Genomic DNA, 26,354 nt, shown 5'->3' with positions numbered 1-26,354 from the left:
CAGATGTAGCTTAGTGCACCAGGCAGCTACAGAAGTTGTCCATACATTCAGATCTGGTCCCTAAGAAAGACCCTAGAAAGCAAATGCAATAGGACTGACATTTACCTACACAAGTGCCAAGGCTTGCCTCTGAACCTTCGGGGCAACTTTTCCTAAAAGTCCTTCTAGTCCTGGAGAGAGATGTTCTGCTGTTTCTATACTCTGAGTAGGAGCTGTAGAGATGGGAGAACTGCCTGTAATGCTGTTGAGGTTGATAGTTGTTTCTCACAGGGGAGAACCGGGCATAGTTATAGCTACTGTACTGAGTGCCATAGCTGGGGAGCCTCTCCAATCCAGCGCAAGATTTCCCGTCCCCTAATAAATGTTGTCCTGGGGGACAGGTACACTTGAAGCTGCCGGGGGTGTTGGAGCACTGATACGCACAAGGTTTAGGCACTTGTTCACATTCATTAAAGTCTGCTCATGTGTCATGATACATAAAAAAGAGAAAAAAAACACACATACATACACACATAAAACAAAGGAAGAACGTATCAGTTTGGGAAACAATGAAAGACATCAGGCTACCCTCTAAAGCCAGGAACACAGTAATTACTCCACTGTGGTGAACTTCTCTGAACACTTTCATTACTCAATTGTGAATATGTAGAAAGATTCTGAAGCCCTCCCTGAAGACTGATTTACATGCACAATAGAAAAATTAAAAGTCACATGGGAAAATAAATCTGGCAAACTAGAATTTAAAACTAAAATAGATCTTAATTCTATTGTGGGGAATACAATCACATCTCTGATTTGCATTTAATAATTAGTATTAATCTATAGTGTCTCTCACATTTTGTGCAATTACAAGTTTCAGATGCAGAAATCTGTATGACTACAAATATTTTAATAAAAAATTTTAAATAGTCAAGCCACACACATTTTTTTTTTTTTACGAAAGTCTAACAAGCAAGTAATAAAGACATAGACCCAATTCTTATTACATTATAGACTCACAAGGTCCATAAAGTTAAAGAAAGTAATTTTCTTTCAATTCTTAGGATAACAAGTATATAATTGTAACTCTTCTTGTAAATTGGAAAAATGAATGAAAACCAAAGATCAAAACCAATTTTTTAAATTCACTGCCAGAGTGGCATGAGAAAACCAACATGGACAAACAGAGTGTCAGTTTTGCTTTAGAGTTGTTTTGTAGGTAAAAGTTAAAATTATCACTTTTAACTTCTTAAAGGCAATGGCTATAACTTACTAATTTATTCCCCAGCCTACGGTTGAAATTCAACATACTAAATAAACAAATTATATTTTATTTGTTTTTTTTAAATGACTGATCACACTCTTAGTTTATAATATGTAAGGAAGACTAAAATGATGTGTTTCTGTTATTAAAAAGCATTCGTTTTAGATATTTCTAGTGTGGTGTATGTTTGTACATATACCATGTGCAAATCAATATTCTGCACGGAGACAGAATTAAGTCTTCTCAGGAGAATTTGCTTTAAATGATTATTAAGCAGATGACAACATGTTTTAAAAGTACAGCTTACCAATCAGAAGCCACTATTTACAAACCCACATAACTTTTGTTGCACTTAAATATTCTGAGAAGGGGGTATCGTTTCCACATGTCATTTCCTTCATTATGAATGCCATCTATTTTTAAAAGTGCACACATCAACCTTCTGAGAGGTTTTATTTTTCTGTTATCTGCTACCTGACTTATTTCAGATTCATTTTAACTAAGATGGAAGCAAACATGCAACTAGGAGACTATAAATGAGATATTCGTAGCACATGGAGTGCAACTTGGTGAATATGGATGATATGGTAAAGTAATTATCAATTCCCTTACATGCATGCTTATATTTTAATGCTTACATCTAAACCTAAATGTTACCTATGCAAACACTTAAGTCACGTGGACAATGAGAAAATTCAAAGGATAATCTTCATAATTAAGTTGCCTTGGCAATTATACCAGAGCTTCACTTTGATAGGTGGAGCATGCAGTAAGTGCTCACTAAGTGGCTATGGTGATCACTTTCAATGCCAGTGTAAACTGAACTCAAAGGGAAAGAAATCTTGGAAAGATTGAAATTATGTTTTGGGGACTAGGAGATGACTTACCCAGTAGAACACACATTTTATCGTGTGCAGGGACCTGGATGTGAGTCTCTAGCTACCACATGGGGGAAGCTTCACAAGTAGTGGACCAGTGCTATAGTCTCTACTCTTCCCTCCCCCTCCCTTTGCATTTCTTTCTCTCTGTCTCTTGTTCTTTCGATAAAAATAGAGCACCAGGACCAGTGAAATCATGCAGGTGTTGAGCTCCAACAATAAACCCTGGCAGCAAAAATGTTACGGGTTACTTACACCAAGTTAATCTTAACCACTGTAGCAAAAAGCACTTGAGGACAAAGAGCAGACCAAAGCAAGCCATTAGCCTAGCTAACTACCAGTAGCTTCGTCACGCTGTAAGAATTCCTGTTAACTTACCTACACAAGGCCTTCCAACTCCTTGAGACCGATAGCCTCTCGGGCACATACAATGATAGCTGCCTCGGGTATTCTCACATATCTGGTTGTATCTGCACTGGTGGGTGCCATCTTTACATTCATCAATATCTGCAGACAGGGAGGCAGTGAAAAGTAGCAATATTCTCTTTCAAAACTTACAGTGGGGCTGGGAAGATAGCTCAAGATTAGAGCACATGACTTGCAGGCCTGAGATCCTAGAGGTGCCAGGTTCAATTCCCAAACCAGTAAGAAGCATGAGCTGACAGTCTTATCTCTCTTAAAATAAATTTTGAAAAAAAAAATAAACAAACCTGAAGTCATAATATTTAAACAAACATGTTTTAGAAATGCCAGTGGTTACAATTACTCAACACGTGGCAGAGACTTGGAGTCAGAAAACCTGGGTTCAAGTTTCTGTTCTCCAACTTACTTATCAGCTCCTGTTCCCTTTTTGTCCTCTACTATAGAAACAGGTTTAATCTTAGCATCATTTTCATTCTTTCTCTACAATCTTTCCTCCTGTGTCAATCTTATATATAGCCATGACTCTAGAAAGCTTGTCTGTGTAGACTGTGAATTTCTGACCTAACAGGCCCACAATCTTGACAGTGAGCTGGCCATCTCTACCTCCATATTGTATCTGTCTCCAGTCTCTCATCAGAATGCCTTTGCTTAGGACAGCAGCTTACTTTTCTTCCAGTCAACCAGGCTGCAAACACAGGAGTCATAAATTCATTGCCTCTTTAAGAGTGAGGCTGAGTAATTTTCTTTTTTCTTTTTTTAATGTTTTATTTACTTATTTTGCTTTTTTTGTTGCCCTTGTTGTTTTTATCATGGTTGTGGTTATTATTATTATTGTATGTTGTAGCGGTCAGGTGTCGGGCTGCACCGCAGAGAAGAGAGTGGACGTCCGGAGCAAAGGGGTACACAAATCTTTATTATAGGATTGGGGGGGGGGTGGCTCAGGCCACGTGGAGTCAGCCGAAAATGGCCGTCCCCACTACCTGACCACGGGCGAGAGAAGGGGGCGAGATCTGAGAGAGGGGGAGCTGAGGGGGAGTTAGGGGGCTTTTTATTGGGCGACAACCAGGGGTGACGTGTGGGGCCAGGATTGGTTGAAGGGGGCACTGCTAGGATTTCGCGGGGCTGTAGTAAAACCTGGGGGCGGAGACTGCATCAGAATAATTCCTCAGCAACACTTTTTTAAATGTTTTATTTAGTTATTTTGCTTTTTTTGTTGCCCTTGTTGTTTTTATCATGGTTGTGGTTATTATTGTTATTGATGTTGTTGCCAGATAGGACAGAAATGGAGAAAGGAGGGGAAGACAGAGAGGGGGAGAGAAAGATAGACACCTGCAGACCTGCTTCACCTCTTATGAAGTGATTCCCCTGCAGGTGGGGATCCGGTGGCTCGAACCAGGATCCTTATGCTGGTCCTTGCGCTTTGCGCCATGTGCGTTTAACCCACTGTGCTACCGCCCAACTCCCAATAATTTTATTTTCTGCCATACCTGTATACCTGTGCATTGGATTTCCACTTGGCCATATTTTTGTGATAGCTTTTCTTTTCTTTTTTTTTGTGCTAGCCTCCTAAACCCACTCTCTATTCAGTTGACCCCATTTCTAATCAGTTTTACACATAAAGAGTCAGTATTCCTCAAAATATTTACCGTTTACATTACCATGAGGTAATGTCTATTATTAAGAATTAAGAGTCTCTTCTTATCTTCTTGGACTAGTAAAATAGCTCACTTGGACAGTGTGCTGCTTTGCCATGTGTGCAACCCAGGTTAGAGCCCAGCTCCTACCATGCTGAAGGAAGCACTGGTGCTCTTATTTTCTCACTTCTTTCACTTTCTCTCCCTGTCTCTATCGGAAAAAAAAAAAAAGGAAGAAAAAAAAATATCTTTTTTGAGGGATCAGGTAGCAGCACATCTTACACCATACACCATGCACAAGGACCCAGATTCAAGTCCTGTGGTTCATAAGTGGTGGAGCAGTTTTGTAGTTTATCCTCTGTCTCTATCTCTTATCCTCTAAAAAAAAAAGCATCCAGTAAAAGGTGGTGGTGGAGTACCAAGCCCAGCTATAGCCCTGGTGACAAGTATCATCAACAACAACAAAAAAAAAACTTCTTGGGAGTGGTCTGGGAGGTGGTGCAGTGGATAAAACATTGGTCTCTTAAGCATGGGGTCCTGAGTTCAATCCCTGGCAGCACAAATACCAGAGTGATGTCTGGTTCTTTCTCTCTCTTCTACCCCTGTCATTTAAATAAATATATAAAATATTAAAAAAAAATTGGGGGGAGTTGGGCATTAGCTCAGCAGGTTGAGTGCACATGGCAAGAAGCACAAGGACCGGAATAAGGATCCAGGTTTGAGCCCCGGCTCCCTACCTGCAGATGGGAGGTGCTTCACAAGAAGTGAAGCGGTCTGCAGATGTCTTTCTCTCTTCTACTCTGTCTTCCCCTCCTCTCTCCATTTTGCTCTGTCCTATCCAACAACGACAACGACAACAATAACTACAACAATAAAAAACAAAGGCAACAAAAGGGAATAAATTTTTTTTTTAAATCTAAAAAAAAAAAAAACTTCTTAGGTTCACAGAGCTAAAAAGATGTTAAAATTCATCTCCCTGCCCCTCCTCCCACATTAAAAGTGTACTAAACTTTCAACTATCATTTCAACTGACCAATGGTCAATATGAAAACATTTTTACTTTATCCCTTCTTACTTACTGTGTGTGTGTGTGTGTGTATACACACACACATACACACGTGCCAAAGTGCTGTATTGTGGTGCCAGGGCTTTGCATATGTGCAATTTCCCTGCTCCAGGCCTGCATTTCATTTTTTAATTTCTACAGTGAAAGAGAGAGAAAGAGAGAGAGAGATATACTAGAGCACTGGAGCTTTCTCTGGTGCTGAATGATAATTCCATGTGGTGCTAGGATTGGACCTGGGCTACATGTAGCCGTTTGAACCTTAATAAGTAAGTTATCTTTGGGTCCACTTTACATATTTTTAAAAACAAATCCAAGACATATTGTTACTTTATTTATTTTTTAATATATTATTATTCATTTATTATTGGATAGAGACAGAGAGAAATTGACAGAGGAGGGAAAGACAGAGAGGGAGAGAGAGAGAGACAGACACCTATAGCCCTGCTTCACTACTTGTGAAGCTTTCTCCCCGCAGGTGGGGACCAGGGATTTGAACCTGGGTCCTTGTGCACTGTAACTGTGTGCTCTTAACCAGGTGTGCCACCACCTGACCCCCCATATTGTTACTTTATTAATAAATATTTCAGGGAGTCAGGCGGTAGCACAGCGGGTTAAGCGCAAGTGGTGCAAAGTGCAAGGACCGGCATAAGGATCCTGGTTCAAGCCCCCGTCTCCCCAACTGCAGGGCAGTCGCTTCACAGGCAGTAAAGCTGGTCTGCAGGTTTCTGTCTTTCTCTCCCCCTCTCTGTCTTCCCCTCCTCTCTCCATTTCTCTGTCCTATTCAACAACGATATCAGTAGCAACAACAATAATAACTACAACAATAAAACAACAAGGGCAACAAAAGAGAATAAATAAAAATTTTAAAAAAATACATATTTCAGAACAAATTTTAAATTTTTTCCTTAAGAAAAGCCCCAAAGGCTTGAATCCAAATTTATGTGTATTTTTAGATTTGTTCAAAGTTGAGACTGAGAGATAAGTTATTTAAACAGTATCATGTGTGAGGACTCTAGTTCAAGTCTTCAGTACCCTACAGGAGCACTATGCACAAGATGAAGCCTCAGGAGTAGTGGAGTAGTGCTGTGTTGTCTCTCCTTAGCTTGGTCTCTGTAATTGAATGGAAAAAGTCCTCTCATCCTAAATCTCTTCAGTGAGTTTCCATTCTCTGGTATATCCATGACTTCAGAACTCAGCGAGTCCAGAAGTTAGGAGTAAGACACTACAGAGAAGAAAGACTGTGGAATTAAAGTGGTTCTAATTATTTGTCCTCAAAATGATGCCTTACTTGGTGGGTAAATGGTAGACAGATGAACTGGAAAAGGTACTCACCAATGCAGGTTCCATTTTCTACCTTGGTCATTCCGTGTGGACAAAGGTCAATGCATTTATAGCCACCGCGGGTGTTCTTGCAGTGCTGATCTGGTCTGCACACGCTCTGTCTACATTCATTCACATCTTGGTGAAAGGACATAGGCAAATGCATATTGAGAAATGATTTTGTGGGTGCGAGAAACAGTATAATCATTATGCAAAAAGACTTTTATGCCTGAGGCTCCAACTTCCCAGGTTCAATTCCCACCACTATCCAAAGCCAGAGCTGAGCAGTTCTCTGGCTAGAAGAGAAAGTGGGGTGGGGCTGGGTAGAGAATGATTTCTTCCACTTTTCCATAGAAATGATATCCTGAGATTTCAAGAATACTATAAACTACATTGGGTTGTCAGACAAAAGTCATGACACAATTTTACACAGAAAGACAGAAAAATACATCATAATTTTTCCAACAACCCAATAGATGTTGACTGCATAAGTATGGTGTAAGGTTAAAGTATTTAAATCTATCATGGTATATAACACTCTATTTTAAAATAGAATAAAGTAAAAACCAAAATATCAATTTGTGGAGCTGGTAGTAAAATCAACCACTTTTTCCTCCTCCTCAAAAGTAAAAATGACATATATTATAGATTGTGCAAATACTAAAACTTGGAAACAAGATTCCTTCAGTAGGTGGATGAATTATATATATATCTATGTATCTATAGATACACTTCGGTGGAAGTTTTTGGTAAGTAGGGAAAATGTTTAAGAATGGTTATGTAGTTCCGAGGCCCAGGTATTTCAGTGGGTCAGTCTTTTTTTCTCCCTCAAAAAGGAACATAATTAGATACTTGAATTCTATACAGTACAGCATTTGCTTCCATTTTGGTTTTGCATGGATTAACTATCTTATAGGTACCATATGGTAGGTATTCTCTATATGAATCACGCCCAGGTCTCATGTTTGTACTATGTGTAAGCCTGATAGAGCTTAGGGAGAATCACTCCTGTCCTTGGATGGAGGTCTGAGAAGATAACCTCTTGGTAAGTCTCTCTCAACCAAGGTGAGCATAAGGGGGGAAACTCAGACTTGGTTCTTTCCTTCTTGACTCTCAGGCCCACAGAAACCCCAGTACTTCTCTCCATTAACCGCAGGCCACATGGCCGCAGATTCACTCATTCAAAGTCGCCTTCTGATCACAGAAGAACACAACTTATCACACACTTCATCACACACCTCAGACCCCAGACAAGAGAAATTCCAAACTATATGGCTTTTTGATATCCATCTTCTCTCTGTCTCACCCTACGGGTTTAACCCCTATGCTTCTCTCAAATACCTTTGGATAATTAAGTTGCTTGTGTCATGGAGAATAACTGTCTTGTATCTCATCAATTCCTGTCATACCAGCCCCCTACCTTAGGGGCATGCCGACCGTTAAGAAACCTGTAATTTCTGACATATTTCAGTAATGTTCCCTTCGTTTGCTTTTCTATTTAACTCATGCCCACTCTGCAAATAAACGGATTCTATGGATTCTAGGATTCTAGGCACGCTAAGAGTCCCCTGGTGTCTTTTACTTCGTGTCACCCCTGTCGTGAGCGAGAAAGAACCAGCCCGTTACCTTTCCCCTGGAGATCACCCCAAACCAGAGAGAGAGAGAGAGATACCGACATCTGGCGCCCAGAGCATGGGGCAGAATTTCCCCAACCAGAGAGAGAGAGATACCAAAAGTCTCAGCACTTAGATTAGACCGTTAGGAAGTTACAAAGGTGTCATGGAGTTCCAGCCCTTTTCTTACCAAAGCATTTTCTGCCTCTGAGTTGATATCCAGGTTCACACCCACAGTGAAAACTTCCTATGGCATTGAAACAGCGGTGATGACAGGGGCTGGACTCCTGACATTCATTGATATCTATTAGAGCAAACAAAACTTTCATTTTATGCTGGTAGGATGCCTGGATTAATTTATCCTCAAAGTGTGGTCATTTTAAGGGTTTTGATCATGTTTAAGATTTTCCACTCATTCTTTTTTTTTTTTTTAATATTTATTTCCTTTTGTTGCCCTTGTTGTTTTATTGTTGTAGTTATTATTGTTGTTGTTACTGATGTCGTCGTTGTTGGATAGGACAGAGAGAAATGGAGAGCGGAGGGGAAGACAGAAAGGGAGAAAGACAAGATACCTGCAGACCTGCTTCACCACCTGTGAAGCAACTCCCCTGCAGGTGTGGGGGGGCTCAAACCAGGATCCTTACATCACTCCTTGCGCTTTGTGAGACCTGTGCTTAACCCGCTGTGCTACTGCCCAACTCCTTCCACTCATTCTTAGATATGTTAAATCACAGCTAGAATAACTGCTAGAGAGGGTATTTCCTCTGCCCAAAGACAAACATTGGCTATTAATGCAGAACCAAGTCAATGTAAAAGCCCTCTACTTTACTTTCCACCTGTCCCCTTCCTGTTTCTAGGAAGTTTCAGCTCTGAAATGTTGCTGACAGGTTGGAATTCTGAGGACAGGAGGGATAAAGCTGACATCTTTGGCAATATTTTCTTTTTTTTTTTTTTTTTTCCCCTCCAGGGTTATTGCTGGGCTCGGTGCCTGCACCATGAATCCACTGCTCCTGGAGGCCATTTTTCCCCCTTTTTTGTTGCCCTAGTTGTTGCGGCCTTGTTGCAGTTATTATTGCCATTGTTGACATTGCTTTGTTGTTGGATAGGACAGAGAGAAATGGAGAGAGGAGGGGAAGACAGAGAGAGAGGGGGAGAGGAAGATAGACACCTGCAGACCTGCTTCACCGCCCGTGAAGTGACTCCCCTGCAGGTGGGGAGCCGGGGGCTTGAACTGGGATCCTTACGCCGGTCCCTGCGTTTTGTGCCACGTGCGCTTAACCCACTGCGCCACCGCCTGACCCCCGGCAATATTTTCTAAAACTGACCTTTCCCCTCTATTTTTATTATACTTAGCTGGATGGAAGTCCTTGTTTATTTGTTTGGAGGTTATTTTTATCCCATTCTTTTTATTTGTCCTTAGTAGCAGCTTACAGAGTTTTAAGTTCTACACTGTACCCTCCACCAAAGTTCTATGTCTCCATCCTTCCACCTCCCAGAGATAACCACCATAGTTCTTACAAAGTCTTAGAAACAGTTGTTTGCTTTTGTCCCCCCACCCCCTGTTTTTTTTTTTTTTTTGCAAGTTCATGTGTATCAGTTCTCCAGATTCTTTTAAACTTTATTGTAGGGAAATTGTGAGGATGTGGCAGAGCTTGGCAGGGCTTGACCTGAGGAGTAGGCATCCATCCTGTCGGTCTCTCTCTCTACTGAGACGTTAAGCAAGGAGGGAAAGGAGACACCCCCAAAGTTTACTTCATCTTATCAGACTCCTGCCTCATAAAGCACCCTGCATTTTTCTGCCTCCAGGAGCCTGGTATTCCTTAAAACATTGAGCCAGCTCCCCTTGCTCCACCCTGCATTCCTTGATACTATGGCCCTCCCTTTTATTATCTACATATCAATCTTCTGCTTTGTCTTACAAATGACTTAAGGTCTCCTTCCTAATTCCCCACAGGGTATTATTAATCCTACCAGTTAAACCCCTAGCAACAGTTGCTAAGGAAGTCCCTTCCTTTCCCAGCCCCCTTTCACCTTTCGCTGCCCCTTTCCTAACCATGTATGGTATCCGTCAAGCCACTTCCGTTTCCGACTTGGCTTTTCCATTGTCCGGCCTGGGAGGAGCACATGGGCAGACGGGTAGGCTGACACCGGCCATTGTGGTTTGCAGCATGTGGCATAACCAGGTGTGCTACTGCCCGACTCTGAGGTGCTCGGATGAATAAAGATTTGAATTGCCTGGCCGCCATGAGCTTGGTTCCTGGGTCATCTCTCTTGCGTGTTGGTAGCCCGACACTTTATTTTAAAGATTATTTATTTATTTGAAAGGTAGGAGGAGAGAGAGAAAGAACCAGACATCACTCTGGTACATGTGCTGCCAGGGATTGAACTCAGGACTTCATGCTTGAGAGTCCAGTGCTTTACCCACTGTGTTACCTCCTGGACCACTATTTTAAACTTTTTAAAATTAATTATTTATTAGAGACAGAGAAACTGAGAAGAGAGTGGGAGACAGAGAGGGACACAGACTTCTGTAGCCCTACTTCACCACTTGTGAAGCATTCTCCCTGCAGGTAGGGACCAGGGGCTTGAACCTGGGTCCTTGCACACTGTAACATGTGTGTTTAACTAAGTGTGCCACCACCTGGCCCCAGTTTTCCAGATTCTATATATGAGTGAAACCATCCAGTAGTTGTCTTTCATCTCTTTTCTTATTTTGCTAAGCATAATCACCTACAGTTTTATCCCTTTTGTCCCTAAGGAAACAATATTGTCTTTTTTGAGTGGATTCAAGTTCTTCTTACCTTGCGCCTGGCTGACTGATCTTTATCTCTATACATTTATATCTGGTTCTATGCCTTCCCTTTGGGTATTACTTCTTTTTAAAATTTTTAAATTATATTTACTTATTTATTTATTGACGAGAGACAGCCAGAAATCAAGAGAGAAGGTAGAGAAAAAGAGGGAAAGAAATAGAGAAACACCAGCTTTACACAGCTTCACCACTTGCAAAGCTTTCCCCCCGCAGGTAGGGACTGGGGTCTTGAACCTGGGTCCTTGTGCAGTATAACATGTGTTCTCAATAAGTTGTGCCACTATTCAGCCCCTGGTTAGTATTTCTTTTCCAGTCATGTCATCTTTTCTAAGTCACCCATCTTTCCCCCTACATCTCAATATTTTTATTTTCCATAGCACCTCACTGAAATTCCCTCCAGCAGCTTAGACTGACACAGACGTGGAGCTCACACAAGTCAGATCAATGAGGTAAACAGTTAATTGTATCTCTTTCTCTCCCCCTCTCTCTATACATACACATATGTATATTTTCAAGTTTATACGTCACTCTCAGCTCTAACCTAGCTTTCAAGTTCTATTCTTCCCTCTGACACCGTCCACCCAGACAATATTTCTAGTCCACCTTCATGTTAGCTATTAAGCTCACACAAAGATTACTGAAGTCCTGGGCCCCTAGGCACATACCCCAAATAGATATCCTAGTCTCTTTCTAGCCTAGAGTTCCTACCCTCATTGACTGAATTCCTACTCTTTGGTCCCTGCTTATTAAATCTTTTGCCCTACTTTATATCTTATTGCCTTTCAGTCACCAAGTTCCAGGTGCTACTATGATCCTGTCCTGACCTTGCCAACATGTCCTAGAACCTCACCTCTCCAGAACCCTACCCTACTAGGGAATGGCAGAGACGGGGGGGGGGGTGTGTGTGTGTGTGTGTGTCCATGTCCAGCAGAGAAGCAATTACAGAAACCAGAACTACTTTCTTCTGCGCCCCAAAGAATTCTAGTTCATACTTCTAGAGAGGGAAATATTAGGAGAATATGACCAGAGGGACCTGAACCCCAATTCTACTGGGACCCAGACATTTTGTGACAAGGAACCTTTGTTTTTGCTTCACCACTGAGAAGGGAGAGATTCCGGAGAACACCCATGGATGTAAAGTGCTACATCTGAAAGCACTTATCTGAAAGGAAAAAGGAAGGATACCTGTGGAATAATTTCATTCCAAAGTGAAATACAGAGAAATGAAACACAGATATTTGGAAAAAAAAAAAAAATATATATATATTTCAACCTATAAACTATGACCTTGGGAGAACTATGGTGATTACCCCTGGGAGGCAGGGCACACAACTTTGGTGGTAGAAGTGGTGTGGAATTACACATCTATTATCTTATAGTCTTGTAAATCACTACTAAGTAGCCAATTTAAAAGTATATAAAGAAATTCCCTCAAGACAAATGGTCGAGCTCTCTTCCATTCTTTATAGTGGCTGCACAGTGGTGTGGATATACCATAATCCAGTCTAGACATTCAGTTTTGTATCTATTGATAATGGCTCTATAAAAATTCTTATAACAGATTTATTCATAATTACCAAAACTTGGAAACAAGATGTCTTTTAGAGGGTGGATCAATAGGCTGTGGTCCATCAAAGGAATATTATTTAGTGGTCAAATGAGATAGCAAGTCATGAAAAAGTACAGAAGAAACTTAAGTATATAACACAAAATGAAAGAAGCCAATCTGAAAAGGTTACATACTTTTTTTTAAGATGCTTTATTTTATTTTAAAAAATATTTATTTATTTACTTATTCCCTTTTGTTACCCTTGTTTTTTTATTGTTGTAGTTATTATTGTTGTCGTCATTGTTGGATAGGACAGAGAGAAATGAAGAGAGGAGAGCAAGACAGAGAGGGGGAGATAAAGACACCTGCAGACCTGCTTCACTGCCTGTGAAGTGATCCCCCTGCAAGTGGGGAGTCGGGGGCTTGAACCGGGATCCTTACACCAGTCCTTCCGCTTTGCACCACTTGCACTTAACCTGCTGCACTACTGCCTGACTCCCAAAGGTTACATACTTTATGGTATAGTCCCAACTATAAAATATTCTATAAAAGGCAAAACCACAGAGACAATAAACAGACCAGTGGTTTACAGAGACTGGAATAGGGACAGATGAAAAGGTGGAGCATGAGCACCAAAGTAAAAACCCTGTGGTGAGGGGGAGGGTGGACATTTTGCTTCCCAGGGTGGGGGTGGGTGGGTGGAATGGGACACAGTCTTTTGGTGGTGGGAATGGTGTTTATGTACACTCCTATTAAAGTGTAGTCATATAAACCACTATTCAATTAATATCAGAGGGGAAAAATTGATCACATGTCTAGAACTTTTTAAAACACAGACTGAGTCTTTTTAACACATAGGCTGAGTCTTTGATATGTTGATTCTCTCAAAAACCTAGACCAGGGAGAACAGAAGCAACCAGTGGCACAGCTATACACAAGATATTGGGTATTATACAGCAAACCCTAACAAAGGGACTTTTCAAAGTTAACCCAATTACCAAATAATGTGATGAAAACAATAATTATCCATTGTCTTCTTGAAGCTTAAGACATAAGGAACCTCACATTTCCACTATAGAGACTATATTCCCCCCAGTCCTGGAACCTTAGGGTGGGGCCCACTTTCCTGCATGCTTCTCTCAATTCATATCAAATAATATTGCATCTGAGGATCGCAACCTAATCGAAGCAACGAGTGCCACCCCAGCATGCTTCACTTCAGACTGTGTCCAGAGACTTCAGGTGTGGAATGACAACCCTTCAGCTTCATCACTCGGGTGAGATGTTTCCTTTCATAGTATTCTCTAATCCCATTCCAGGTGGTTCACTTCCTAACAAAGTCCCAAAACCTAGATATAGACCAGGTACCCTGAGATAGAGCATATGTTCACACGTCTCCATACTCTAGGGCAAAATATATACCTGAAAGCAGAAGTACACAATAGTCTGCAGTGAGTACCCCCCAACACTTCATCTGCACTATTCCAGCCTTTAGGTCCATAACTGTTCAAAAATTTGTTTGGCTTTGTATGTTAACTCTCTTTTCAGCCACCAGGTTCCAGAGGCCAGCAGGATGTAGATCAGACTTCCCTGGACTGATGACCCCACCAATGTATCCTGGAGCTCCACTTCCCCAGAGAACCACCCTACTAGGGAAAGAGAGAGGCAGACTGGGAGTATGGACCGACCAGTCAACGCCCATGTTCAGTGGGGAAGCAATTACAGAAGCCAGACCTTCCACCTTCTGCAACCCATAATGACCCTGGGTCCATGCTCCCAGAAGGATAGAGAATGGGAAAGCTATCGGGGAGGGGATGGGATATGGAGTCCTGGTGGTGGGAACTGTGTGGAACTGATCCCCCCTATCCTAAGGTTTTGTTAATGTCTCCTTTCTTAAATAAATAATTAAATAAATAAAAAAAAATACGACTGAAGGAAAAAAAAAGAAAAGGTGGAGCACAGGGAGTCGGGTGGTAGTGCAGTGGGTTAAGGGCATGTGGCTCAAAGCAAGGACTGTCGTAAGGATTCGGTTTGAGCCCCTGGCTCCCCACCTGCAGGGGAGTGGCTTCAAAGGCAGTGAAGCTGGTCTGCAGGTGTCTGTCTTTCTCTCCCCCTCTCTGTCTTCTCCTCCTCTCTCCATCCTATCTAACAATGATGACATCAATAACAACAACAATAATAACTACAACAACAATAAAAAAAACAAGGGCAACAAAAGGGAAAAAATATAAAATATATATATATATATAAAAGAAAAGGTAGAGCACAGAGGACTTTTAGAGCTGTGAAACTACACTGTACCCACAGCACAGAATCACCATAAACCAGACCTGGTGAGTGCTCCCTTTCACTAAAAATAAATAAGATCTATATTTTTAAAAAAAACAAAAAACTCTGTACTATAGAATACCATAATGGTGTATATAGGTCATTATTCACTAGTCAAATAGCATAGAATGTTCACCAAGAGGAAATTCTAATGTTAACTACAGGTTTTGGGGGACAGAGAGAGAAACGTGCCAATGTAAGGCTATGCGCGTGTGTGTGTGTGTGTGTGTGTGTGTGTGTGTGGAGTGGGAACTCTCCATACTTTCTGTTTAATTTTGTTGTGAACCTAGCACTACTCTAAAAACATAGCCTAAGAAAAGCCCTTCCATAAACATTCTGGTAGACTTGTACAGTGGAATTTTATGAAATAGAGTTTATTAAATCATGCTGTATAATCTCTTCTTTCAGAAACAATAAGCAAACGTTACTCAAAGCCAATGTGCTATAGCTATTTCAGATAGTTGTGGACTAAAAGGCAGCTGTGGGAGGCGGGGGAGCTTGTTGGGTGACTTCTTAGTATAATGAATTAAAAACAATAGGTCCTGTTTTCATACCTTGACAACTCAGTCCATCTGAGGTTCTTCGAAAGCCAGTTCCACATCGGACCACACAGCGGTAGGACCCAATGGTGTTGTCACAGTCCTGACCTGGATAGCAGCTGTGTCCTCCCAAAGCACATTCATCAATATCTGTAACAGTGAAGTCAACCAATGAAGATGAAGATGAAGAGGGGTTGGAGAAAACCAACCTAAACACCTGCTGTGAAGTGGGAGTAAAAGAAGCCAAAAATAATTCTTGAAAAATAGATAAGCATAGGCAGTAGCACAGCGGGTTAAGGGCACATGGCGTGAAGCACAAGGACCTGCATAAGAATCCTGGTTGGAGCCCAGGCTCCCCACCTGCAGAGGGATCGCTTCACAGGCTTGCAGGTGTCTATCTTTCTCTCACCTTCTCTGTCTCCCCTTCTTTCTCGATTTCTCTCTGTCCTATCCAACAACAATAACATTAATGGTGACAATAACAATAACGACAACAAGGGCAAAAAAATGGGAAAAAATGGCCTCCAGGAGCAGTGAATTTGCAGTGAGGCACTGAGCCCCAGCAATAACTCTGGAGGTAAAAAAAAAAACAGACAAGCACAAAATGGTGGAATATTTTGGCTGAGGTTTTCAGGGAGGTGAAAGAGCACTATATCACAGCAGAATCGTGTCCTGTCTTACAGATCCATCCATAGATAACTTACAGTGGATACTTCTCTATTTGAGAGTTCACTTGTCTGTCAAATGAGGATGACAGCCCCTGAGCACTACTTTGACATTAGGAACAGCAATGATGGGCAGTCCACAGTTATTCCTCTCCTTGCCTTCACTCTCATTCCTTTCTCTTTTGCATTCAGGAGACCTCTTTAGGAACAGAAGGAGAATGCCTTTCCTTTCCTTTTTTCTTACACAGTTCTAACTTGGAAATTAATGCAGCCAAAAAGAAAAAGTGAATTTTTAAAAAATGTTCTCAAAGTGCAACTAGGACTATACAACTTACTTAAAGTTTTTTTTTTTTTATATATCCTCTCAATTCCTTAATTTTGTAATTGGAAGAATATGGTACTTGTCCTGTCTCTCCTCATTTTATTATGGGGACTGAATAAATCTCAGTTTTAGTTATTTATGTTATATGAGAGAGAGAGAGAGAGAGAGAGAGGGAGGGAGAGAAGAAAAGAGAGGAAAGGTGAGGTGGGGTGAGGAAATGAAGAGGAGAGAGAGAAGAGAAGAGAAGAGAAGAGAAGAGAAGAGAAGAGAAGAGAGAAAAAAGGAAATAAGATGGAAGAGAAGAGAAATAAAGAAAAGACAGAGAACCACCAGGGCTGGGTGGTGGTTACCTGGTTGAGCACATATGCTACAATGCACAAGGACCCAGGTTTAAGCCCCCCAGTTCTCACTTATGGGAATAAGCTTCATGAAGCAGTGCTGTAGGTATCTCTTTTCCTTTTTAATTATCTTTATTTATTTATTAGATAGAGACAGCCAGGAATCAAGAGGGGAGGGGGTGACTGAGAGGGAGAGAGACAGAGAGACACCTGCAGTACTGCTTCACCACTTGCAAAGCTTTCCCCCTGCAGGTGGGGACCGGGATCAAACCCAGGTCCTTATGCGCTGTAACATGTGCGCCCAACCAGGTGTGCCACCATCCAGCCCCTCTCTTTTCCTTTCTATCTCCCTTCCTCTCTCAAGTTCTCTTTCTCTCTCTCATAAACAAACAGAAGCAGAGTACTATTACAGCACGTGGGGCTGGAAGTTTGAACCCAGGGCTTCAAACTTACAAGTTCTGTGCTCTACCTTCTAGCCACAAGTGAATCTTACTTACTTTTCCAACTGAATAAAGAGCTTTTTTAAATTGACTGTCAAGACATGGGCAGAAACATTAAGAAAGGAGAGATGGTATTGGCCATGTCTGTTACTTTGGTCATTACCTTGACAGGTTCTCCCGTCAGCTGCGATGGTAAGACCTCTGGGACAGGAGCAGGAGTAGGTGCCCATGCCATTGTGGCAGATGTGGGAGCAGGGGTTCCCTGCTGTGCATTCATCTTCATCTGAAAGAAGTAGGAGAAATGCCCATTTAGTATGTAAATGTCCTACTTCCTCGGAGTTGTGAAAGTTTAGAGAAAATAACTGCTCAAGGAATTTAAGGAGCAGAATTAAAGATACAATGTTGGGGGCTGGGCGGTAGTGCAGCAGATTAAGTGCACATGGCGTAAAGCACAAGGACCGACCGGCACAAGGATCCTGGTTCGAGCCCCGGGCTCCCCACCTACAGGGGAGTCGCTTCACAAGCGATGAAGCAGGTCTGCAGGTTTTTATCTTTCTCTCTCTCTCTCTGTCTTCCCCTCCTCTCTCCATTTCTCTGTCTTATCCAACAACAACAACAATAGCTATAACAACAATAACAATAACAAACACAAGGGCAACAAAATGGGAAAAATAGTCTCCAGGAGCAGTGGATTCGTAGTGCTGGCACCGAGCCCCAGTGATAACCTTGGAGGCAAAAATAAATAAATAAATAAATAAATAGATAAAATGCTTAAAGTGCCACAAAATGGAAACACTATATAAAAGTTAATTTGGGAACCTCAAAATTATCCTTAATAGTGAGGAGATGCTTAGATTAACTCTGAAGCACCAACGATGATAATGAAGATGTAATGGTCATATTGCAGAATCATGCCCAAACACGAAGCTTAAACTGAAATTATGGTGAAAAGAGAGTTTTATTATCACTAGTGGGCGGGAGAACCGAAATCTCTTCAGAAAGTTCTCTGCCCCAAACAAAGGAAGAGTGCAAGCATCTTTTAAATAGCATCTTTCAATATGGTTACATCATAGTTACATTTTCATTTCAAAGGGAGCAGGACAAGATGAAAGAACTTTCACAGTAATGTGTCAAAACCAATGAGTTACTTTGACACAAAGCCACTAGGCAAAGGAGGAACACGGAACTTGTCTAGGGCAGGAATTGCCCCTCCCCCTAGTGCAAGCCTTAACAGCTCTTATCTCAAAGGATGCCCCCTGGTGCTGTTCTGCTTAGCCAGTGGGGGCTGGGGGAGGGGCAGCAGCAGTTGCTCTATTTGTCATCAGACAACAGGGAAATATGAGTGCAGGTTATATGAAAGGAATTATGCATCCATATCAGTCATTTACTGTGATTTAAATGCTTTATACAGACTGTAACTTACTCCTCAGTAAACTTCCCAGGAGACTGTGTTTTTCTTTTATTTATTTATTTTCTTTTAAATCAGGACCCTAATTTTACATGATAAAACAGAGGGAAGATGAGGTTAAGCCAGTGGCTCAAAGTCAGCCAGTCATCACTGGCATAGCTGGGATTTGAACTCGGGCAGTGCAGTTGTACTACATGACACTGTCTCTGGGGAGAGGGTGCCTGAGCTCCTCCAAGCATTTATGTATCTGGTTATTGTTGTGACTTTATACTGGAACTTGGCTAGGACAGGCTGGGATAGTCACTTGTCCTCAGCCCACTATCTCACCCCCGCCCCCATGTTTAGACTTAAGAGATGTTTCACTTTCAAGGGGATCAAGGACCTACTGAGCTGTTGCATCTCTGTGCTCAGACCACCCATAAACTTGAACACCATGCATGACACTGTTAATTGTGGCTGAAGCCAAAACTGTGGGGGGATTTTGTATCTGTTTTGTATTCAAATCTGGCTCCATCCTTGAAAGCTGAGTGATCTTAGTCTTCTGGATGTCTCTGTCTCAGTTTCCTCACCTATAAAATGGAACATCTAAAGAACCATTATGATGTTTATACATCCAGCAAAATGATGACAGATGCCTATGGAATAGCATCCTTTTTTCTTTCACACTCCTCAAGTCATTTTATTATGTAAATGGCGCCAATAGTCTAAAAAGGGGGTGGATGGCTTACAGTACAGTTGTTGGTATGTGGGTACAATTTCTTATTTCCCAGTGGAAATGGTATCCTTTATAGACATTTTCACAAAGATAAAAATGTGTTATGTATTCCTTACACTTACCAGCACAAAAGGGTCCAAGTGGGTCTAAGGTGAATCCGGAGGGACACTGATTACTGTGATCACCTGTTACAGAGAGAAAAGCAAAATCAACTGGTTTGTCACCTGTTTATAAGGGATTTTCCAACCCACAGAATCATGCTTGGTACATATTAGGTCCACTATAAATATATTTTTAAAAATATTTATTTATATTTATTTTTCCCTTTTTGTTGCCCTTGTTGTTTTCCTTTGTTGTAGTTATTGTTGTTGTTGATGTCGCTGTTGTTAGATAGGACAGAGAGAAATGGAGAGAGGAGGGGAAGACAGAGAGGGGGAGAGAAAAAGAGACACCTGCAGACCTGCTTCACCGCCTGTGAAGCGACTCCCCTGCAGGTGGGAGCCAGAGGCTCGAACGGGGACCTTTACACAAGTGCTTGCGCTTTGTGCCACCTGCACTTAACCCGTTGCGCTACCGCCTGACTCCCGCTTAATTTATTTTTTACCAGTTGGAGGTCACACACATGATTTTAGCACTCTAGAGTTAATTTTATTAATAGATAAATGTATACACACACACACACACACACACACACACACACACATACAGCACCCAAACCGCTTCTGCCATGGTATCCTATACAATGCCTGGACTCCAACCTGGATCACATACATGCTTCCTGGTGAGCTATTCCAGCCCACCAAAAGGATGTCTTAAAAAATTGTTTTCGGGGGAGTCAGGCGGTAGCACAGCAGGTTAAGCGCAGGTGGTGCAAAGCACAAGGACCAGCGTAAGCATCCTGGTTCAAGCCCCCGGCTCCCCACCTGCAGGGGAGTCACTTCACAAACGGTGAAGCAGGTCTGCAGGTGTCTGTCTTTCTCTCCCTCTCTCTGTCTTCCCCTCCTCTCTCCATTTCCCTCTGTCCTATTCAACAACAACGACAACATTAAAAAAAAAAAAACAAGGGCAACAAAAGGGAATAAATAAATAAATATTAAAAATGTTTTGGTTATTACATTTATGTTAATCGATCAATGAAATGCTCAGTTGGATAGTGTGCAGCCTCGCCATGCTGGCTATCCTGGCCTAAACCTGACACCTGTAGCATTTGGTGCTATGGTCTCTCTCCGCCTCTCTGTCCCTAACTAAAAGTAAATAAATGCATTTATGTTTCTTATTTCTGACATCTTTCTGATTAAGTTATAAAGTACCAATGTATTTTATAATTACATTTAAAAATAAGGCCGTTTAAATACAGGATATAAGTTTGCTCACTGATACTTATACAGGTGACTTTCCTTTTAGTTCACAAAAACCAAATATGGTAGAGTAATGTAGCGGGCTGTGTTAAAATTCAGACTCCTAGGCCCTACCTTAAACTAGTTAACCCAAAACATTTGTGCCTAGAAATCTGGACTTTTCATCCAGCTCTCTTGGTGATGTGACTGCATTGTAGCTACAGCCCCAGTTTAGACCTCACACACCCACAAAGAACATACTGGTTGGCCTACCAAGAATGCAAGCCTGCCCCCTGGTGGTCACTCAAAATACCAACTCTAGGTACACAACTGTAATTCACACATCAACCATAACATAAAAGAGGTGCACAGATCAGATAGGATCTACAGAGTCACACTGTATAAGCACATAAGGGGTTTTACATGCCATACAGTGTGTTTCCTTCTACTGTGTGATCCAAATTCTCCAGCCTTACTAAAAACGTTCAGATATTTTCAGGCTTAGAAGATTTTCATGTTTGGGTAGAAAGCATATATAACTTTTCAAAAATGGTTTTAATTCCTCTAGTCATACATTATTTAAGTTTATTATTAGATAATGTCTGTCTCTAGAGGAGACAGACAGCTGGCCAACAGACACATAAGAAGATGTACATCATTTCCTATTACTAGGGAAATGTAAACCCAAACAAACATCATAACATTTAGGAACTGTGAGGATCGCTGTTACAGAAAATGGAGAAGAAATAGCAAGGGCTGGTGAAGAGGTGAAAAGGGAAACGGGAGAAGTCTACTACTGATAGGAATGTAAACTGGTGATGCCTCTATGGAAAGCAGTATGGAGATTTCCTCAAAAGGAAAAAAATAAAAATAAAGATAAAAAAGAAGGGGCATGGGAAATAACTTACTTAGTTGACTGCACACTTAGCCATGCAAAAATAACCAGGACTGAGCCCCTGGACACCATAAGGGAGCATGTGCACAGGGGAAGTTTCATGAATGGTAGACACTGTGGTTGGTGTTTCTTATTTTCTCTCTTTCTCTTACTTCCTCTTTATCCCTTTCCTTATGTCTAAGCTAGAAAAAGAAAGAAAGAAAGAAAGAAAGAGAAAAGAAAGGTCCCCTGGTAATAGAAGTATAAAGATCCAATGATAACCCAGGTAGCAAAACAAATTAAAAATAGAATTACACTATGATTCAGCGATTCCACTGTTATATGAATAACATGAAAAACAGTAATTGCATATCTGTACCCCCGTGGTCAGTGCAGCACTATTCACTATAATAGTCAAGCACTGGAAACAACCTAAATGACTACTGACAGGTGAATGAACGAGAGATCTAGATCTGATCTACACACACACAAGTGGAATATACATTCAACTACAAGAAGAGATGAAAACCTGCTATATGTAATGACACAGATGGACTAATGGGTATTATGCTGAGTGAAAGGAGCCCGGTGGAGAAAGAAAAACACCGAAAATACGATTTCACTCATTGTGGTAGATAAGAAACCAAACAAATGAACAAAAACAAAACAAAAACGAACTCTTAGACTATAAGAACTAAGTAGTGTTTGCCAGAAGGGGTGGGGGATGGGTAATAAAATTAACTCTAGAGTGCTAAAATCATGTGTGTGACCTCCAACTGGTAAAAAATAAATTAAGCGGGAGTCAGGCGGTAGCGCAACGGGTTAAGTGCAGGTGGCACAAAGCGCAAGCACTTGTGTAAAGGTCCCCGTTCGAGCCTCTGGCTCCCACCTGCAGGGGAGTCGCTTCACAGGCGGTAAAGCAGGTGTGCAGGTGTCTCTTTTTCTCTCCCCCTGTCTTCCCCTCGTTCTCCATTTCTTTCTGTCCTAACAACAGCGACACCAACAGATGTATCTAGACCCTGATATTTCCTTCTCCGTCCTATCCAACAACAATGACATCAATGGCAACAATAATAATAACAACCACAACAACGATAAAACAACAAGGGCAACAAAAGGGGGGAAAATATAGCCAGTGACTACACAGATGGATGTACAATGCTATAGACCAGTGTGAGGGGAGGCAATAAGGAAAGAGTGTCTCTAAGCATCTCCATGCACCCAGCCCCACAGAATATGGAACCTGGTTGTCGCTTATGACTGAGAAGGAAATATTAGGGTCTAGATACATCTGGGAACAACACAGGAGAGAAGATTCTTGGGATCAAGGGCTGAAGAACTCTTCTTGGAGAGTGAGAAACAGTTCATAAATTTCCATTTCCAGGAATAGAAAGGACAGTGGAATCCTGATTGTGGCTATATACAGCTGTAAAAAAACTGCTTTTCAAAATATGGAAATGCCTTTGGATTCATTTAAGTTAAGAACCTTACCAATGTTGCTGGAACTCCACCTCCCCAGAGCCCTACCTCACTAGGGCTTTTGATAAAAATAGGCTGGGGGTCTGGATCAACCTGTCAACGTCCATGTTCAGCGGAGAAGCAATTACAGAAGCCAGACCTTCCCACCTTCTGCATCACATATAGATCTTTGGTTCACCTTTATCCCCCAGAGGGATAAAGAATCCTATCCTAAACTCTAACACCATCTTCCCAAACAATACTCCTAGCTTACCTGCATGTTAGCTGTTGGGCTCAGTGAAAAATTACTAAAGCCATGGGCCCCTTGGAATATACCCAAAATAGACTTCCTCGGTCCTTCCAGCATAACCCCCCCCCCCCATTTCATCTGATATACTTTTACCTTTAGGTTCTCGATTATTACACAAATTGTTCTGCTTTATATCTTAATGCTTTTCAACTATCAAGTAGCAGATGCTTCCGTGACACCAACCTGACTTCCCTGGGCAGATGACCTCACCAATGTGTCCAGTGTGTCCTGGGACCCCACCTTCCCAGAGTCCTCCCCCACTAGGAAAAGATAGAAACAGAGTGGGGGTGTGTATGTGGATCAACTTGCAAATGTTCATATTAAGCAGAGAAACAAGTACAGAAGCCAGATCTTCCACCTTCTGTTCCCCATAAAGATCTTCGGTCCATATCCCCAGAGGGATAAAGAATAGGGAAATTTCCAATGGAGGGGAGGGGATATGGAACTCCGGCAGTGAGAATTGTATGGAATTGTACCCCCTTCTCCTACAATCTTGTCAATCATTATTAAGTCACTAATAAAAAATAAACACAAAAGAAACACCTCTATATTATGTTTCAGGTACTAAAAATTAAAAAAAAAAAAAACTCTTGACCAGGCAGAAAGAAGCAAACATTGCATGGTTTCACTCACATGTAGAATATATAGAAACTGCACAGACAGATCAACTATGAGGATTTAAAAAAAAAAAAACCTTTAAATCTGACACTTCATTTAAATGGTTTGAAAATTAAGATAGTTTTAATTTAAAGTAAATATCATGTATCATCTGCTAGAAAATTCCATGGCAAATGTAAAATTCAGAACTAAATTGAATGGAGCTTATTCCCCTGGCCCCAAACTTCTGATATAGTAAGTATTTTTAAATCTCCCTGGACATATAGACTAGAACACTAAGAATTCTCAGAATCCTCTATTCTGTATGAAGAAGCATTTCTGTAATACTATCCCAAATGGATCTATACTAGTATAGGTCTACCTACAATAAAGTACAGACAACACATGTGAAACACCCTGCATTGGTGTGTGTGGCTGATACTTCTCTCTCTCTTTTTAATATTTATTTATTTATTTAATTTATTCCCTTTTGTTGCCCTTGTTTTATTGTTGTAGTTTTATTGTTGTTGTTATTGATGTCGTCGTTGTTGGATAGGACAGAGAGAAATGGAGTGGAGAGGAGGATAGAGAGGGGGAGAGAAAGATAGACACCTGCAGACCTGCTTCAATGCTTGTGAAGCGACTCCCCTGCAGGTGGGGAGCCAGGAACCTGGATCCTTACACTGGTCCTTGCGCTTTGTGCCACCATTGCTTAACCTGCTGCGCTACTGCCTGACTCCCTCTTTTTTTAAATTTTTATTTTTTATAAGAGTACTGCTCAGCTGTGGCTTGTGCAGGGGACTGAACCTGAGACTTTGGAGCCTCAGGCATGAGAGTCTCTTTGCATAACCATTATGTTATCTACCCCCACACTGGCTGGTACTTCTCTATGCTCACTTTGAACAGCTAGATCGTAATTCTTTTCACCTGTCTAGGGAAGTTGTGTAGCAGAAAATCTGGACCTTCCTTCCTTCAAATTACCTTTGGAAATTGAAGCACGGATCTTAAAACCCAGTGTTTCTTCTATCTGGTTGTAGGCTGATTCCACCGAGGAGGCCTGAAGTGTTTCCACCAAAAAGGGCATGCGGCCCCGAGCTGCATCGTAGGACACGGTGTGGTTCCAGGTGTAAGGGACACTGAGCCCGTCCACAGTGAACAGCCGCGTGGAGTGGGCATACAGCTGCCCAGGACCCGTCTGAATGTAGTCTTCTGTGTAATCCTGAGGAGGGCAATGTGATGTCTCATTGCATTTTTTTTTTTTTGAGACAAAGGAGAAAAGAAGCTTATGGGCTAAAAATACAGCATTTCGAATAAAGTTTAATTGCCCAATCATGTTCAAGATTAGTTGGAAGTTTTTTCTTTCTTTCTTCTTTTATTTTTTTAATGGTTACTGCACTTGTTTCACAACTTTACTGTCACAAGACTTTGTTTAATAAGGACCCCAGAATTGTAGGTCAAAGAAAAGATGTGACATGGTGACTGCTATCAATCTTTAGCTTCTGAGTTACTTCTACATACTTATATAAGAGCTGCAATTCTCTTTGGAGGAAATAAAACAAATGCCTTAAGTCTATGCAGCAGCAATTTCAGCAATAATAAAGCAAGTAAGAAAAACTATGAAGTCTTTGGGAAGACTTGTCCCTGATGATTTGTGATCATGGTATCACCCCTGCCAGGTAAGTTTTTAAAAAATATTTATTTATTTATTCCCTTTTGTTGCCCTTGTTTTCTTATTGTTATTGATGTCGTCGTTGTTGGACAGGACAGAGAGAAATGGAGAGAGGAGGGGAAGACAGAGAGGGGAGAGAAAGATAGACACCTGCAGACCTGCTTCACCGCCTGTGAAGCGACTCCCCTGCAGGTGGGGAGCCGAGGGCTCGAATCGGGATCCTTATGCCAGTCCTTGCGCTTTGCACCACCTGCATTTAACCCGCTGCGCTTCCACCCAGCTCCTGCTAGGTAAGTATTTTGCCATTGTCAGTATTTCTAACCTCTGTAGCTTAGCCACTAACTCACCAGAGGGAACAAGGGGAAAGGAAATTAACACAAGTACTTCCCTCCTCTACCTTCCTTCCTTCTTGGGGAGGGGCACAGCACTATGGATTATACTCTTCCCATCTTTCCAGGACAAACTGAGGACAAGCCATGCTGACACTGTACCTTGATGGTGACGTCAGCAGGTGACTGCAGCTGCAGGACATAACCATTCACGACAATATCCAGCAGCAAAACCCCATCAGAATCTAAACCTCGGGCCACGTGCGTCATGCGCAAGATCTCACCTGGGGGTTGTAAAAATTGTGATACATTCATTTTAATAGCAAGTGACAGCATAGCTTGTGTTTCAGAGCTGAACGTAACAGAAGATACAGATGCTGGTGTACAATGATGCATACCTGCAACCTATATAGTCTTATCAACCACTAATAAAAAATGTACAAAAACATTTCTTTGGCAAGCTAGAGTTGACTTACCTAACATACCA

At 41.5% G+C, this 26,354-nt stretch overlaps 1 protein-coding gene across 2 annotated transcripts in view; it reads right to left on the bottom strand.

Moving 5' to 3' along the window:
• The window catches only part of HMCN1 (hemicentin 1), a 453,341-nt gene that overhangs the window by 21,647 nt on the left and 405,340 nt on the right, over positions 1-26,354 (bottom strand). Inside the window, exons 96-104 of one of the 2 annotated variants that reach the window (XM_060197833.1) lie at positions 26,030-26,151; positions 24,851-25,088; positions 19,416-19,478; positions 17,334-17,453; positions 15,421-15,555; positions 8,368-8,481; positions 6,577-6,702; positions 2,500-2,628; positions 106-456 (exon numbers count right to left, since the gene is read on the bottom strand). In XM_060197833.1, the coding sequence (XP_060053816.1) occupies positions 106-456; positions 2,500-2,628; positions 6,577-6,702; positions 8,368-8,481; positions 15,421-15,555; positions 17,334-17,453; positions 19,416-19,478; positions 24,851-25,088; positions 26,030-26,151 (1,398 nt within the window). The remainder of the gene's footprint in view (positions 1-105; positions 457-2,499; positions 2,629-6,576; positions 6,703-8,367; positions 8,482-15,420; positions 15,556-17,333; positions 17,454-19,415; positions 19,479-24,850; positions 25,089-26,029; positions 26,152-26,354) is intronic. The other variant, XM_060197834.1, reaches the window with a different exon arrangement.

Source organism: Erinaceus europaeus, chromosome 9, assembly GCF_950295315.1.
Source record: "Erinaceus europaeus chromosome 9, mEriEur2.1, whole genome shotgun sequence".
Taxonomy (NCBI): domain Eukaryota; kingdom Metazoa; phylum Chordata; class Mammalia; order Eulipotyphla; family Erinaceidae; genus Erinaceus; species Erinaceus europaeus.
This window is presented reverse-complemented; position numbering and strand designations above follow the sequence as displayed.